Genomic DNA, 14289 nt, shown 5'->3' with positions numbered 1-14289 from the left:
CACCTTGGAAATGCAAGACCAACGTTAATCCGAGTTCTGTCCTTTCTTTATCCGACAACTTCTTCGCCAACACCCGGTGTTTCTATCGAGGGCATGTCGGATCCTGGTCATCTTCAGGTGGACTTTTTGTGCCGCTCTCTACCATTTCACTTCGAAAATACGCGCTGCCATTGCTCACTGGCTGTAGCCTTTTATGGGGGGGGGTTCACATGAACGTACATGAACGTGCAGCCGGACCGGCTTGTAAACAAGGGGCTGGAGATCAACACACAGAGGGTGTGTGAGGTCATGTTATATTCCAGATGAAATTACACCTCTAGTTCTTCACATAGCAATATTTTAATTCCTTCAATCTAGAAATGATGAATTTTGCTTGTTGCTCCTTTAAGGCCTTTAAGAACAAAACAGCCTTGCCACTTTTTCAAAAAAAATCCTCAGTTTCATTTTGGCTTGGCAGCATAGTTTGATGTATTGTGTTTTTTTTTGCCAAAAGTAGAAAATTGTTATAACTCAACTGTACATTATCGAATCTGCACAAAATTTCATGTGTATGATGAGAGTCCCGCCCTGAAGACAACTGTGCATCAAAATTCAGTTTTAAATTCACAGCAACGTCCCAGAAAGCTGAAATCTTTTCAGGTTGTTCACTGAAGAGAGACACAACTCGTATGCTGCAACCTATGGTCTATTTTGAACTCTGTTACTCTATTTTTTCAAAAATTATGGAATATAATAACACATCTGTATTTCCATAACAGTACATACAAATGCTACAAAAAATACACAAATCTGTTCCCTGTGGAGGAGTGATGAAGTGTAACGGCATTCAGATCAGTCAAACGGTTTATGTATGGCATATATAGTTTGAGCCAATGATGTCTCCCTTTCCTATAAGATAAGATAAGATAAACTTTATTGTCCCACAAGAAATTCGTTTTGGGCAGTATAGTGCAAACAGCTGCAATATTCACATACATACATACAATCAACATCAACATAGACAAGTTGCCAACATAGTGCGTTGAGTGTGTTACAGTTGCAGACTACTGTTGCAAGAGTAGTGCAACCATTTGCCTTGTTTGTAAGGTTACAAACAAGGGAACTACAGGTATTGCACTGGCCTATCTCAAAGTGCAAGTGAGTGCATATAAAACAGATAAATACAGAGGTCAAATAAAAACACTAGTAAACCAGTTAAAATTATATTAAATCAGGTGCAGGACCATAGTGCAAATAAGAACAATACTAGATGAGAACCACAATAACCAGACCATTTAGGCATAGATAACCCTGCCCACATACGGCTCAACCAGGGGGGCATTGCAGGGCCAGCAGGTGAGCAGGCAACCACCTATTAGCATAATAGCAATAGTAAACAGTGATTGACGGTGAATTGACAGGGAATTTGACGGGCAGGGGATCAGCAGCCATAAGCCTCCCCCCTGCCCACGTTATATGTTCCATATATATCTATATGGCAGGCTGGAAATGGAAATGACAGTTTATGGTGTAGGCTACACTTGATATACTAAGATAAAATATGATCAAACGCCGTCTTCTAAAATCACATGGGTGATGAAGGACATGACATTGTCTTCCTTCGAGTGGTGTGAATTTTCGCACCCTCATCAGGACCCTAGCAGCGTTGTTCTGGATGTATTGGAGCTTTTGAATGCTCTTGCTAGGGATCCTGATGAGGAGTGCATTGCAATATTCCAGCCTGGAGGAGACAAAGGTGTGGACCAGCTTTTCTGCATCTGCCAGAGTGAGTGATGGATGGATGGAGTTTGGTTCCTGAGGTGGTAAAATGAGGTCTTACAGAGTTGTTGGATGTGGGAGTTGAAAGTGAGGGGAGGATCCATTTTTACACCAAGATTGGTGACGACTGGAGATAGTGGAATGTCTTGACCAGAGAAGGTGATGCTGGTGATGGTGGAAGTTCGGACCTGGTGGGCAATGCCGACTAGAATGGCCTCAGTTTTGGAACATCATTTCATTCACATGAAATTTTCAGTGTGGTCCGCACGGTGGACACAGGAAGAGACACTGGTTTCCATTGAGCCATCCTCCATCTCTCTTCACAGAGCAGATGTCATCATTAATCCAAGTCAATAAAGTGGATTTAGCTACTGATTTTCTAACCAAATACATTGCTGGTAACAAATAGTCATTTATTAGGTGTTTTGGGTGGTAAGTAATGTTAAGATAATCATGAAGCAATAATGCAAAATAACCAATATGATGCCTGAATTCAGGGTACACAAGACAGTTACTACAGATGCACTGGGGACCTTATGATCAGTTCTTCATCATGTAATATTATAAGAAGATTCTGAATTAATCTGGAGCACATTATTATGTAAGGGGTCACTGAGTGGGCAAACAATTTTGATATGGTTCACAAACATGGTATATTAGTCTGTTCCTAAGTAACATATAATCTAAGCAGTAAATAGTTAATGCCCAAAATCTAGATTATAGTTTTATATTCTATATTCCTGTTTTCTCAAGATATGCACAATTTACTTTGTTGAGGTGTGTCACCAGCATGAGAACAACATTTTCTTCTATTTTCTCTGCTTTGGTGAAACTAAAAAAGTACAGTATTATTCAATCAATCAATCAATCAATCAATCAATCAATTTTATTCATAAAGCCCAATATCACAAATCACAATTTGCACAATTTTATTATTATTTTTATAAAAAAAAAAAAAAAAAAGTTTTTTTTTTCCCCCAATCTTGTGGGATAAATATTTGGGTCTAGCTTGTTTAATTTGGACACTTTTGTCTGGTTTGGGGACTTGTGTGAAAATGTGATAACATTTTATATGATATTTAATGAGAAGCGGAGACAGTCCTAAAGGCTTCAGAAACTTTCAGTCAGGTCTCTCTTGCTGAGCAGGAGTCAGGAGTCTGTTCTGCTCACCTCCCCCACCGCAGTAATGGCCCCTTACCAATTAGCCAATCAGAGCTCTCCGTGAGCTCCAGTGCCAAGGTGAAGCTCAGGTCAGGACACAGACTCGTCAGCTCCTGCACTGCGTGGAGACATTTGTCCGACAAACTGAGGACCGACCACCGAAAGTGTGAGCTCAACGTTGCTAACGCTGAGGTAAGCCATTTTATTTAATCTAACTATTAGTGACTGTGAGTCTGTGAGTGACGTGCGGTGATGAAATGTGTTTGAGTTACCGAGTTTACCGTCCGTGCTTCGGTGTGGGGGGGCATGCTAGCCGGGCTGCACGTTAGCATAACTAGCACGACGCTAACAGGAGGCTAACAGGAGGCTAACAGGAGCTGTGAGGAAGAATTCTTTATTTTTATCACAAATAAACGTCATGTATTCAGTGTTTTAAGTCACCACAAAGGCTGTTTTGAGCTTTGAAAATGTAACAATACTGGCACCTTTTACTCATTTATTGAAATAGTTTCGCTCTCAAACGCAGCGCATACAGACACAGTCAGATGATACGTGATTGACAGCAGGGTTGTGAGTGTGTTTCGTGCCTCCGTTAACGCTGTGAAACGATCATTAAATTTCTCCGGTTCACCGGTGACTCTCTATCACCGCTCGCTCACGGTGTTTACGCTCTATGTCTCTCTCTCTCTCTCTCTGATGCGCGACTCAGCTGCTCGTCTGTCGCCACGTGTCTGATACAAACATAGGTAACAGACTCACGAACACGCGTGCAGTAACGTGCATGCTCGCGCTGTTTGTTTTGATCAGAGAGTTGAGATCACACTGGTCGCTGCAGTGTTGGTCATAAATCACTGTGTGGTCTTGTACACTGGCAGCAGTCATGATATGATATATTTTGGCAGCTGGATATAATTGTATGGGCCTGAGTTTGACATGTCTGCTCTTCTGATTCAGTGACAGGTTGTAGGTTGGTCTGTCTTTACCAAATTCATGAATGTAATTGTGCTTCAACACTCATCAAGTGATTTAATTTTATATTTTGATTGAAATCTCAGAGCCTCCTTCATGAAGCAATGTTTTGATGAGTAAACAGGCTGTTCAGTCACTTCATAATCTCCTTCTGAATATCAGAGCATAGAGCAGCAGTCTTTGATCAGAGATAATGTAGATTAAATAAACTGTTGTTGATATTGTGATTATTGTTTTGTGTATGACATGACAACAGCAGCAGCAGCTAGAGGAGCTGTGAGAACAGCTGACACTAGGACCTGAGAGTGAAGTAAACAGGGTACAGAAAATATTCTGAGGTCGTTTCGTCTGTTTAGTCATTCTACTGTATTAACAGTCACTGTCCTGATCTACCAGCTCTTCACTATTCTTGGTGCATTATTGGATCTGGATTCTTAGATAGCACCTCAGTCTTATTAATCTAGACTAGTGCTGAGTGCTGCTTTCAAACTTAATATAAAGTCTACATGGTGTAAAAATGCATGAAATCTGTGTAATTAATATGGGACAATTGTGTGGGACAGACTAGGAAGATAATTCATTTTTCACTTATTCTTTGTTTGTGTAGTGGCAATGTTTTTACTGTGTATCTCACAGAATCTGGCATCCACCTTCATGTATTAAATACCAAGTAATATTTAGAAGATTCATTTTAGAGGTGAACTTTAATATGGGTGACAGTGAAGTAGGGATGCACCGAATATTTGGTAACTGATTATATTCGGCCGAATATTGCAAAAAAAACCACACATTCGGTATTCGGTGGAATAAGTGAAAAGCAAGGCCAAATAATAGCGGCGTGTTTTGATAACGCAATCAAACAGCGTGCGGTGACAGACGGAGTAAAATGTCGGCAGTGTGGCGATGTTTTACTCCGTCCGTCATCGCACATTTGCGACTAAAAATAGTTTTGTGTGACCAAAATAAATCATTCAGCACACTGTGCGAGTACAGTGTTTAAACCAGCAGCAGAAACGAAGGCGAATCCCACCAGCTGTGGGTCACAGACACAGACAGGAATGTATTCCTGTCAACACGGCAGCCATAGTGCTTTGCGGCGCAAGATAAGGCTTACGGCGACGGAGAAGTCCGGCCCAATAATGTCCTCTTCTTGGTGTCATGACTGCCCAGTAGTACCTGAACAGCCGAGCCGTGGCGGCACACAAGTATGTGACGTGTCAGAGGGGAAACGAGCCGTTCACATTTCTCTCTTTGTGGCAGTTAACGGTCCACAAACCTCACCACACTTTAGGGACTGTTCTTTACTTATGAAGGGACTGTTCTTTACTTGTCAGGGGAGGAGGGTGGCTGGTTGATTCTTATTTCATTTATTTATTTTATTTTGATCCCCCCTATGTTAATCACTTATTGATGCTGTCTTTTAAGTATGAATAAGTCAATAAGTAATTTATTCCATTGAAATATCATTGATGTATTATAGAAAAGTGATTTATCTTTTTATCAATGACAAAAGGCACATCTGCCTCATTTTCGTTGTGGTATCGTGATACCTGTGAGATACACTGTAAAAACATTGCCACTACACAAACAAAGATTAAGTGAAAAATGAATTATCTTCCTAGTCTGTCCCACAATTGTCCCATATTAATTACAGATTTCATGCATTTTTACACCATGGAGACTTTATATTAAGTTTGAAAGCAGCACTCAGCACTAGTCTAGATTAATAAGACTGAGGTGCTATCTAAGAATCCAGATCCAATAATGCACCAAGAATAGTGAAGAGCTGGTAGATCAGGACAGTCACTGTTAATACAGTAGAATGACTAAACAGACGAAATGACCTCAGAATATTTTCTGTACCCTGTTTACTTCACTCTCAGGTCCTAGTGTCAGCTGTTCTCACAGCTCCTCTAGCTGCTGCTGCTGTTGCTGTCATGTCATACACAAAACAATAATCACAATATCAACAACAGTTTATTTAATCTACATTATCTCTGATCAAAGACTGCTGCTCTATGCTCTGATATTCAGAAGGAGATTATGAAGTGACTTAACAGCCTGTTTACTCATCAAAACATTGCTTCATGAAGGAGGCTCTGAGATTTCAATCAAAATATAAAATTTAATCACTTGATGAGTGTTGAAGCACAATTACATTCATGAATTTGGTAAAGACAGACCAACCTACAACCTGTCACTGAATCAGAAGAGCAGACATGTCAAACTCAGGCCCATACAATTATATCCAGCTGCCATAATATATCATATCATGACTGCTGCCAGTGTACAAGACCACACAGTGATTTATGACCAACACTGCAGCGACCAGTGTGATCTCAACTCTCTGATCAAAACAAACAGTGCGAACGAGCGTGCATGAATGTCTGCTTTTTTGCAATATTCGGCCGAATATATTTGGTGCATCCCTAGTATTTGGTATTCGGTACTTGGTATTCAGCCAAATGTTTCATTTTATTTGGCTTTGGCCACAAATTTTTGTTTCGGTGCATCCCTACAATGAAGTAACCCTTCACATTTCTGTGGCTTATAGGTAATGAGCTGAACATGAAGGTAATCGAAATGCATTTGAATTGCAGTTAATTATTTCTCATAGACAACACTGCAAAAATTATATTGACAAAAAAATAACAGTGATTAAACAAGGCTTATAGAAATGGATTTAAACTTGGGCCAAGCCATTGACCAGCTGAGTACATTTTACTTTTATCTCATCCATACCCTTATTTGTGTGGTTCATAATGATTCTGACTTTATCATTGATAAGTGATAGTTAGCATAGTCAATGTGCTACCTGCAGGAGATTCAGAGTCTTTGCTGTTTGTGCTCATCAGTGAATAATTTTTTTTCCTTCTGTTTTTCTGCACTGCTGTTAAAGGCCACCAAGGTGGAATTCTCTAATGCGATGGACTTATTCTGCCACACCGGATCTGGCAAAGATCACCAGTCCTCATCGTCCACTCACCCTGAGGTGCTCCCTGAGGAAGTGGAACCTTCAAAGGAACCCTCGACTAAAGATGGGAAAGAAGAAAGAAGGAAAGCTGTGACTACACGAAGACATGATGATGGTGCTGAGGGTAAGTCTTGAGTCAATCCCAATTCCTATCTTAACCCTCAATCTTAATTTTGAAGCTCAACTCTCAATCTCACCAGCCCTCAAAACCAAGTGTTAAGGGCTATCTTGTGACTTTAAAATGGGACACCCTCAAAGGCAAATACGTCTTAAGACTATCGGGGCAGCAATATGCCAAAACTCCGTCCACTCTGTGAATTATCAGTATCATTAATCAGTAGTTGTTGACAAAAGACGCAACAAGTTTTTTCTCCAACACTTTATTTCAATTCTTGTACAAAACAAGCAGTGACAGACATGAACAGAACAAATATGCCAGGGTTAAGAAAAAAGAAAGAGATATAAAATAAACAAATAAATAAATAAAAGTTCAGTAGCTCAAACAATTAAATTGTTTACATATTTTCCGAGTCTTTATAGCTTTGGAGTTTGTGGAGTGCTGAACGGTTTCTAAGTATTGCTGCATTTCATTCATAAAAATTGCGTACAAGTTTTTTCTGTTACAAAATTTTCTCTTATGAATATGGAATTTCACTAAGATAATAAATAGATTAATGATATGGAATTGTTTTTGTTTTGAAATGCTGACATCATAAAATCCAAACGGCACATCTTTGTGCAGTAGTGAAAATAGAACATACATGTTGCAACGAATATACTAGGCACAGCTCCAAAACAAATATACAGTTACCAAACAACAATCTCCGACAATGTCGTCTGCTGCTGTGTTGACTTCATATTGAAACAGAATGCTTGATCATTAGGGGAACAGTTGCCATTGTGACTGAGAATTATGTTATGAATATGAACAGTTCACAAGTTACAAATTACTCACTCCCATAGTTTTTTGGAGCCTGCTTGCTTTTTGTAAACTTGTCTTCATTGGTGGCCCTGAAATGAATGAGGGCTTGTGTTTTGTCTTGTGGCCCTGAAATGGAACAGAGATAACAGCATTACTTTCTTTTCTTTTATATTTTTTTTGGGGGCTACCTGTCAGGTATTCGTTAAGTTATTAGTTTAGTTTCATGCAGTATTGCAAGCATTATCACAATGAATGGTTAACATCCAGCAGAACTGGTGAGGCTGTTTACACAGTCACACAAGTGTTATATGGTGAATTTCATCCACGTTAACATTTCACTCTTTGGGTTTTAAGTTGATATTTAACCAAATAAGCTGTACCACAACAACCGACGTAACTTATTCAGCGGAAAGTCACCAGATAATCGTTGACTAACGTTAACCTGCAGCTGTAACGTTACCAGCTGCAGACTCTACGGCTACAGGAGATGACACCGTCGGTCATCTTCCAAAAATGTCGATGCAAACATTTCACGATATATTAAAACAACTTAACAACTACATTATCACTGAGAAAATGACTTTTTGTAACTGAATGACAGTATACTCGGTTATCAGAGAACCGGGGCAGGCAAGCCATCACCCGCGAGCAAAAATATGTGTGATACGCTACAAAGAGGTCTATAGACCATAAAATGACATTAAACTAAGATAATACAATGGTTATCATAATTTTAAAACAACTATTAACAAGGAAAATACTCACATTGATAACTCTGCTTCCTTACGCTTGTCACCACCATCTTGCATTGACTGAATCGTCTGTACTCGGCCGGGTTTGGCTGGGCTCAGTGGATGATACGCAAAGGATTCTGGGATAGATCTCACCAGCAAGGGTGGTCCTGGAAAATCTTAAAAGTGAGGGCCATACAGCCCTTATTCTTGACCCTCAATTCAACACTCTGAGAATTGGGACAGCACTAGCACTTCACGGAGCGGATTTTTGAGACTGTGGGTTAAGATTGAGGGTTAAGATAGGAATTGGGATTGGGCCTTTGTGTTGTAAACACCAGATAGAAAGGGTCATTGAATGGTCTGGGCCCTAAATATATTTCAGAAATGCTCAATGTTTATGACTGTTTTGGAACCAGCTCACTATGGATCAAATCATGTGGTCAAAAGATATGTCTGTACTAACATCAGCTGTCTTACAGATGGAGCTCTGCCACATCCGTCCCCCACAAGTTCTCGTCCCCCACAAGTTCTTTTGCACCGAAAGAAAGCACAAAGACATGATGATGATGGGAGTGATGGTGGTGATGATGAGAGTGATGGTGATGAGGGTAAGTCCTGGTGTTGTGAACATTAGATAGAAAAGAGGACATTACATCAGTTGTCAGGTCTTGATGTTGGCATCCAGTCAGATGCACAATTACATTTAAAGTTTGACTTATTGTCTACAGGTCACTGAATGGTCTGGGCCCTAAATATTTTTCAGAAATGCTCAATGTTTATGACTGTTTTGGAACCAGCTCACTATGGATCAAATCATGTGGTCAAAAGATTTCTCTATACTAACATCAGCTGTCTTACAGATGGAGCTCTGCCACATCCGTCCCCCACAAGTTCTCATGTTCAGCGCCGAAAGCAAGCACAAAGACATCATGATGATGATGGGAGTGATGGTGATGATGAGAGTGATGGTGATGAGGGTAAGTCCTGGTGTTGTGAACATTAGATAGAAAAGAGGACATTACATCAGTTGTCAGGTTTTGATCTTGACATCGTCAGATATACAATTAAATTTAAAGTTTTACTTATTGCCTACAGGTCACTGAATGGTCTGGGCCCAAACATATTTCAGAAATGATCTATATTTATGATACTTTTGGAACCAGCTCACTATGGATCAAATCATGTGGTCAAAAGATATCTCTATACTAACATCCACTGTCTTACAGATGGAGCTCTGCCACATCCATCCCCCACGAGTTCTCGTGTTCAGCGCCGAAAGAAAGCACGAAGACATGATGATGATGATGATGATGATGATGATGAGGGGAGTGATGGTGATGATGAGAGTGATAGTGATGAGGGTAAGTCCTGGTGTTGTGAACATTAGATAGAAAAGAGGACATTACATCAGTTGTCAGGTTTTGATGCTGACATCCAGTCAGATACACATTTAAATTTAAAGTTTGACTTATTGTCTACAGGTCACTGAATGGTCTGGGCCCAAACATATTTCAGAAATGATCTATATTTATGATACTTTTGGAACCAGCTCACTATGGATCAAATCATGTGGTCAAAAGATATCTCTATACTAACATCCACTGTCTTACAGATGGAGCTCTGCCACATCCATCCCCCACAAGTTCTCGTGTTCAGCGCCGAAAGCAAGCACAGAGACATGATGATGAGGGTAAGTTCTGGTGTTGCAAAGTCCAACACAACCTCAAAATCTGAGATGCAAAACAAGATTTAAGCTTAAAGAAAACATGATTATATGTGTAGCATCTGAGACCTGACAACAGTTTAACTGTTTTGATGTGTCCTTTGTCAGATGGAAACAAGCAACCCACAAACACCACAAGACAGAAGAGTGTAAAGAAAACTGCAGCTAAACGAAAGTACCATGTTGATGCTGATGCTGCTGATGATGGTGAGTCCAGGCAGTATACACCTGTGTTCTGAAATTGAATCTTTAACTCTTTCACTGAGCTAATATATATTTCTCAGATGGAGAGAGGCAAAACGTCTCATCCAGAAGACCAACTGTTAAGAGACTTAAGAAGACTGCAAATAAAACACAACACAATGATGACGGTAAGATGAATTTCTATAAGATAGGTACATTCTCAGATGAAATTTCAAGTCACTGGGATCAGGTTTTGATCGACTAGGATATTAATCATGTCATTAAATACAAAGATTAAAAGTCACAATTATGACATGAAAATTATACATTTCAGGTAAAAATGCAAAATTTGATAAAATTATGAATTTATGAGGAGATGAGACTTTTATAATTCATGATTAAAAAGGTTTAATTACATGATTATATTTTGCTGTTTGTCTAGCCATGTACCTGCTCTGGTTTGAAAACAAAGCTTCTAACAAGCAGAGAAGAGATTCCCACTCACATAATAACTTATCCCCTGTATGGATCTGCCATGAGCTTTGTTGAAATCTCAGCTGAGATTCTGTAGCTCTTTGATTTTGATTTAGGCAACACAACTGCAGACTTCAATGACATAGCCACGACAATACTCAATCTCATATTTAAATGATATTGAAAATGAACATAAATTATCTTTCAGTCAGCCTGAACTTAAACTTAAAATGTTTCATGAGGGCATCAGCGCTACCTGAGAGTCTACAGCTCAACAGCTGTCGGTGTTGCTAAGGCTGTAGCTGGGAGGATTTTCAAAATAAAACAAAGCCTGGCATTAAACAAAACAGTTGACATGCTGTGGCCTATTAAACTTTTAAATAACGCATATGTCTCAATAACCCATATGCAGTAACAACTCTGCTCTTGATCCACTCCCACAGAGGAGGAATAGTGAATATTTGTCATACTTATTTCAAAGAGGATCGATTTTGGATTGATTACAGAACCTTATTATCTTAGCTCAGCTATTAGGTTTAATTTTTTTTTCTTTAATAGGAGCCTGCTGTCTTTATCCGCTGTTTGCTCAGCAAATAAGCACTTAAACAGTATAATTTTAATGTAATTACTGATATTAATTTAAAGCATAGATACTTATCATTACTGATTCACCATCAAACTTAACAACCTCCACTGCTGCTACTTCAGGGCTGCAGTTCGTCAACAGGGCTTAATGCAGTTGGAGGTTATGAGTTGCCAAATCATGGTCAAGAATCCCTTCATCCAAGATGATAACTCTTCATCATCATAATCAACATTTGGCAGAAAACACTGAATTCACTTCAAATGGCTTTATATCCATGTTGTAAACACCGTTTTAAGAAAGACTGAGTTTAACCTCTCTAACTCCGTTCAGACACGGCGTCGCCTCTCCTCTCTTCTCTGTTAAATGGTATCTCCTAGGCGCACTATGTCATCAAACCATGTGATGTTTGGTGTCACCGGAAACAGGAAGCTCTCTGCTTCCTGAATCCGGCATCATTTTTCTTTATTCCTTATGGTTTTGCATCAGAGCAGCCTAAATACACGAAGTCCAAAAATCGCAGTGAGTGGTGACAAGTCATGTCATGCCGTTTTCGAGAGAAAATGTTAAAGGATTACTCGCGATCTCATGTGGAGCGGCGAGTGGAGACTTAGATCTTTTATAAAAGGTAAGAGTCTCACTCCTAATCCTATTTTTGGCTGAGATACACCATCTAGAAAGTGGGATCATAACTTTCACGTTTCATATGGCTTTATTTGGCGATATTTTATGGTGTTTCTGTCATAAACAACATCAGCTATCATAATCACACCTGATTTCAATAAGGTACAATGTTTGAAGCTGGCTGAGTGTTGTTTGATCACTGACAGTACTGTTTTGAAGCAGAATGACCAACTTGTCATTTGGGGCTCTGCCTGGATCTTTTCATGGAAAAACACTGTAGAATGGTCATACTTTGAGCAATTTTCTTCAAACTTGAAACAAATGTTCACTGATGAATGTTCACTCAGATGAAGCCACAGACAGTTATTCATCCTGAAAATGATTTTTATTTTATTTTAGGCAAAATCTTCAACTTTTACTGACTTCAGAGGCCCATTACTCTGTCTCTGTATCACCTAGAGTGTTTCTGACACTTTCACAAGAAACTTCAGGAGTTTTCTTTCTGGCAAGACCTCATGCATGCATGTAGTCAGAGCGGTTCAGAAGCTACACAGTCATTTTAATTTGGGTATGTCATTTTAGGTGTTTTCGCTACAAAATGGGGGTGGAGTCAAGAGGTTAAAATAGTGAACCTACCCAACAGTTAACCCTGTTTTCTTATTTTTAGGTGTTCCAAAAGTGCGAACAAGGCGACGCTGGTCTTTTGAGGAGAGGACTGCAGTCCAGCGAAGGATGGCACGGTTTGTTGCTCTCAGGAAAGTACCAGCAAAGAATGACTGCCTGCTCTGCATCGAGAAAGAGTCTCCAGTGCTTAGCACCAGAACATGGAAGGATGTTAAATACTGTGTCTATAACGAAATTCTTAAAGTGGAGAAAATGCTGGGGGTCTATGACTCATGTTTCTCTAGTGTTTAGAGATTTGATGCAGATATGTTCTTTAAGATCCAGTCTGCTGGCTACAAGCTGCCAGTGTTCAAATTTTGTATTGAGTTGGCAGTAATAAGTACCATGTTTCTATTGATCAATTTACCAACAGTTTGTTGAGTTTTTCATTGCAATTTTTTGCAATAAAATTAACAGTTATGTGCTTGCTTACACTAGCTGTTTCTGTCTTTGACAAATAATCTTCAATTTTCCTTTTCATAAATATTCAGCAGTCAAATATCAAAAAGACCCTCTGTTGTATTTGCCTCCTTACATAATAAATTTATGAATAATAAAAATGGCTATTCAGAATTGCAGAGTCTAAAATTAAACATTTCATTATTGCATATTCAGTATGCAACTTCACTATCACTAAATGAAGTTAAAATGTGTAAAAGAGAGTATCATAGTATGCAATTATGCTAAACTTGGCCTCAATAAACCTGTAGTAAGCATATCTCAGTTAATATTCCCAGTGAAATACTTTAAGTTTCCAGTCCTCACTTTGTTGGTTAAAAACTTTTTCTGAAAACTTTGTGTTTCTCAAAACCTGAAGGGGTGTATAGGGTAAGGGTGCCACCTACTGTCCAGAAATGCTATTTTCATGTTGATAGGTAAAGCAGAAAGGCCGGTCCTCACTTTGTCAGTCGATTTACTCGGTCCTCACTAGGCAGCAAGTACAAGAATGTGTGTGTGTGTGTGTGTGTGTGTGTGCAGGGGCCAGGGGACCTCAGGAGAACTCTGCCAATGCCAACTCAAACGGCAAATGAGGAGTGAGGGCCGCACCATCAAAGAGCTCTTTTCAGACATGCCAGTGCCTTGGCTGTGTGTGTGTGTGTGTGTGTGTGTGTGTGTGTGTGCCCATTTGCATGTGTATTCTCTCTGTACACATCTTGCAAGAAATTCTCCTTCTCGTCACACCAGCGGAGTAATAATGGTATATGTGTTCAAAGAAACAACAGAGGGGATGTTCAAAGCAACAACAGTGGAAACGGACTTTGATGTTTACAAGAGTGCATGGGCTTATTATGTGTTAACAATCTGACAAAGCATGTGACCCAGAGCAGCTGTTTGTACAACTCTCACCTATAGGAGCACGGAAGTGAATTTAAAGCAGGAGAGATTAAGAAGGAAACACGAGGAGTTGTTGATGTGATTTCAATGCCGAAATGCATTTCTGAAGAAGTATAGGAGGAGTCTGTTAGACCCCATTCTTAATTTACCCTGACTGGACCTGTGGTTGAATCACACTCAGGGACT

General features: G+C 39.6%; 2 protein-coding genes across 2 annotated transcripts in view; one reads left to right on the top strand and one right to left on the bottom strand.

Moving 5' to 3' along the window:
* The window catches only part of rasa2 (RAS p21 protein activator 2), a 346877-nt gene that overhangs the window by 209309 nt on the left and 123279 nt on the right, over positions 1-14289 (bottom strand). The window lies entirely within an intron of this gene.
* On the top strand, positions 1576-13648 carry LOC125888517 (protein starmaker-like). The gene is made up of 10 exons (XM_049575900.1): positions 1576-1765; positions 2849-3111; positions 6788-6986; positions 8998-9126; positions 9379-9495; positions 9745-9879; positions 10131-10208; positions 10350-10448; positions 10526-10612; positions 12773-13648. Exons 1-10 carry the CDS (start codon positions 1576-1578, stop codon positions 13018-13020), a joined length of 1545 nt encoding a protein of 514 aa, XP_049431857.1. The 3' UTR covers positions 13021-13648.

The sequence above is a fragment of the Epinephelus fuscoguttatus genome, linkage group LG5 (genome assembly GCF_011397635.1).
Source record: "Epinephelus fuscoguttatus linkage group LG5, E.fuscoguttatus.final_Chr_v1".
NCBI classification, from domain to species: Eukaryota; Metazoa; Chordata; class Actinopteri; order Perciformes; family Serranidae; genus Epinephelus; species Epinephelus fuscoguttatus.
Note: the sequence above shows the minus strand (reverse complement) of the source record. Positions and strands in the feature narration are given on the sequence as shown.

Coding starts and splice junctions, on each gene's coding strand:
- LOC125888517 (XM_049575900.1), top strand. CDS start 1,576: ATGAAGGACATGACATTGTCTTCCTTCGAGTGGTGTGAATTTTCGCAC. Junction 3,112..6,787: donor TCAACGTTGCTAACGCTGAG/GTAAGCCATTTT, acceptor CTGCTGTTAAAG/GCCACCAAGGTGGAATTCTC. Junction 6,987..8,997: donor ACATGATGATGGTGCTGAGG/GTAAGTCTTGAG, acceptor GCTGTCTTACAG/ATGGAGCTCTGCCACATCCG.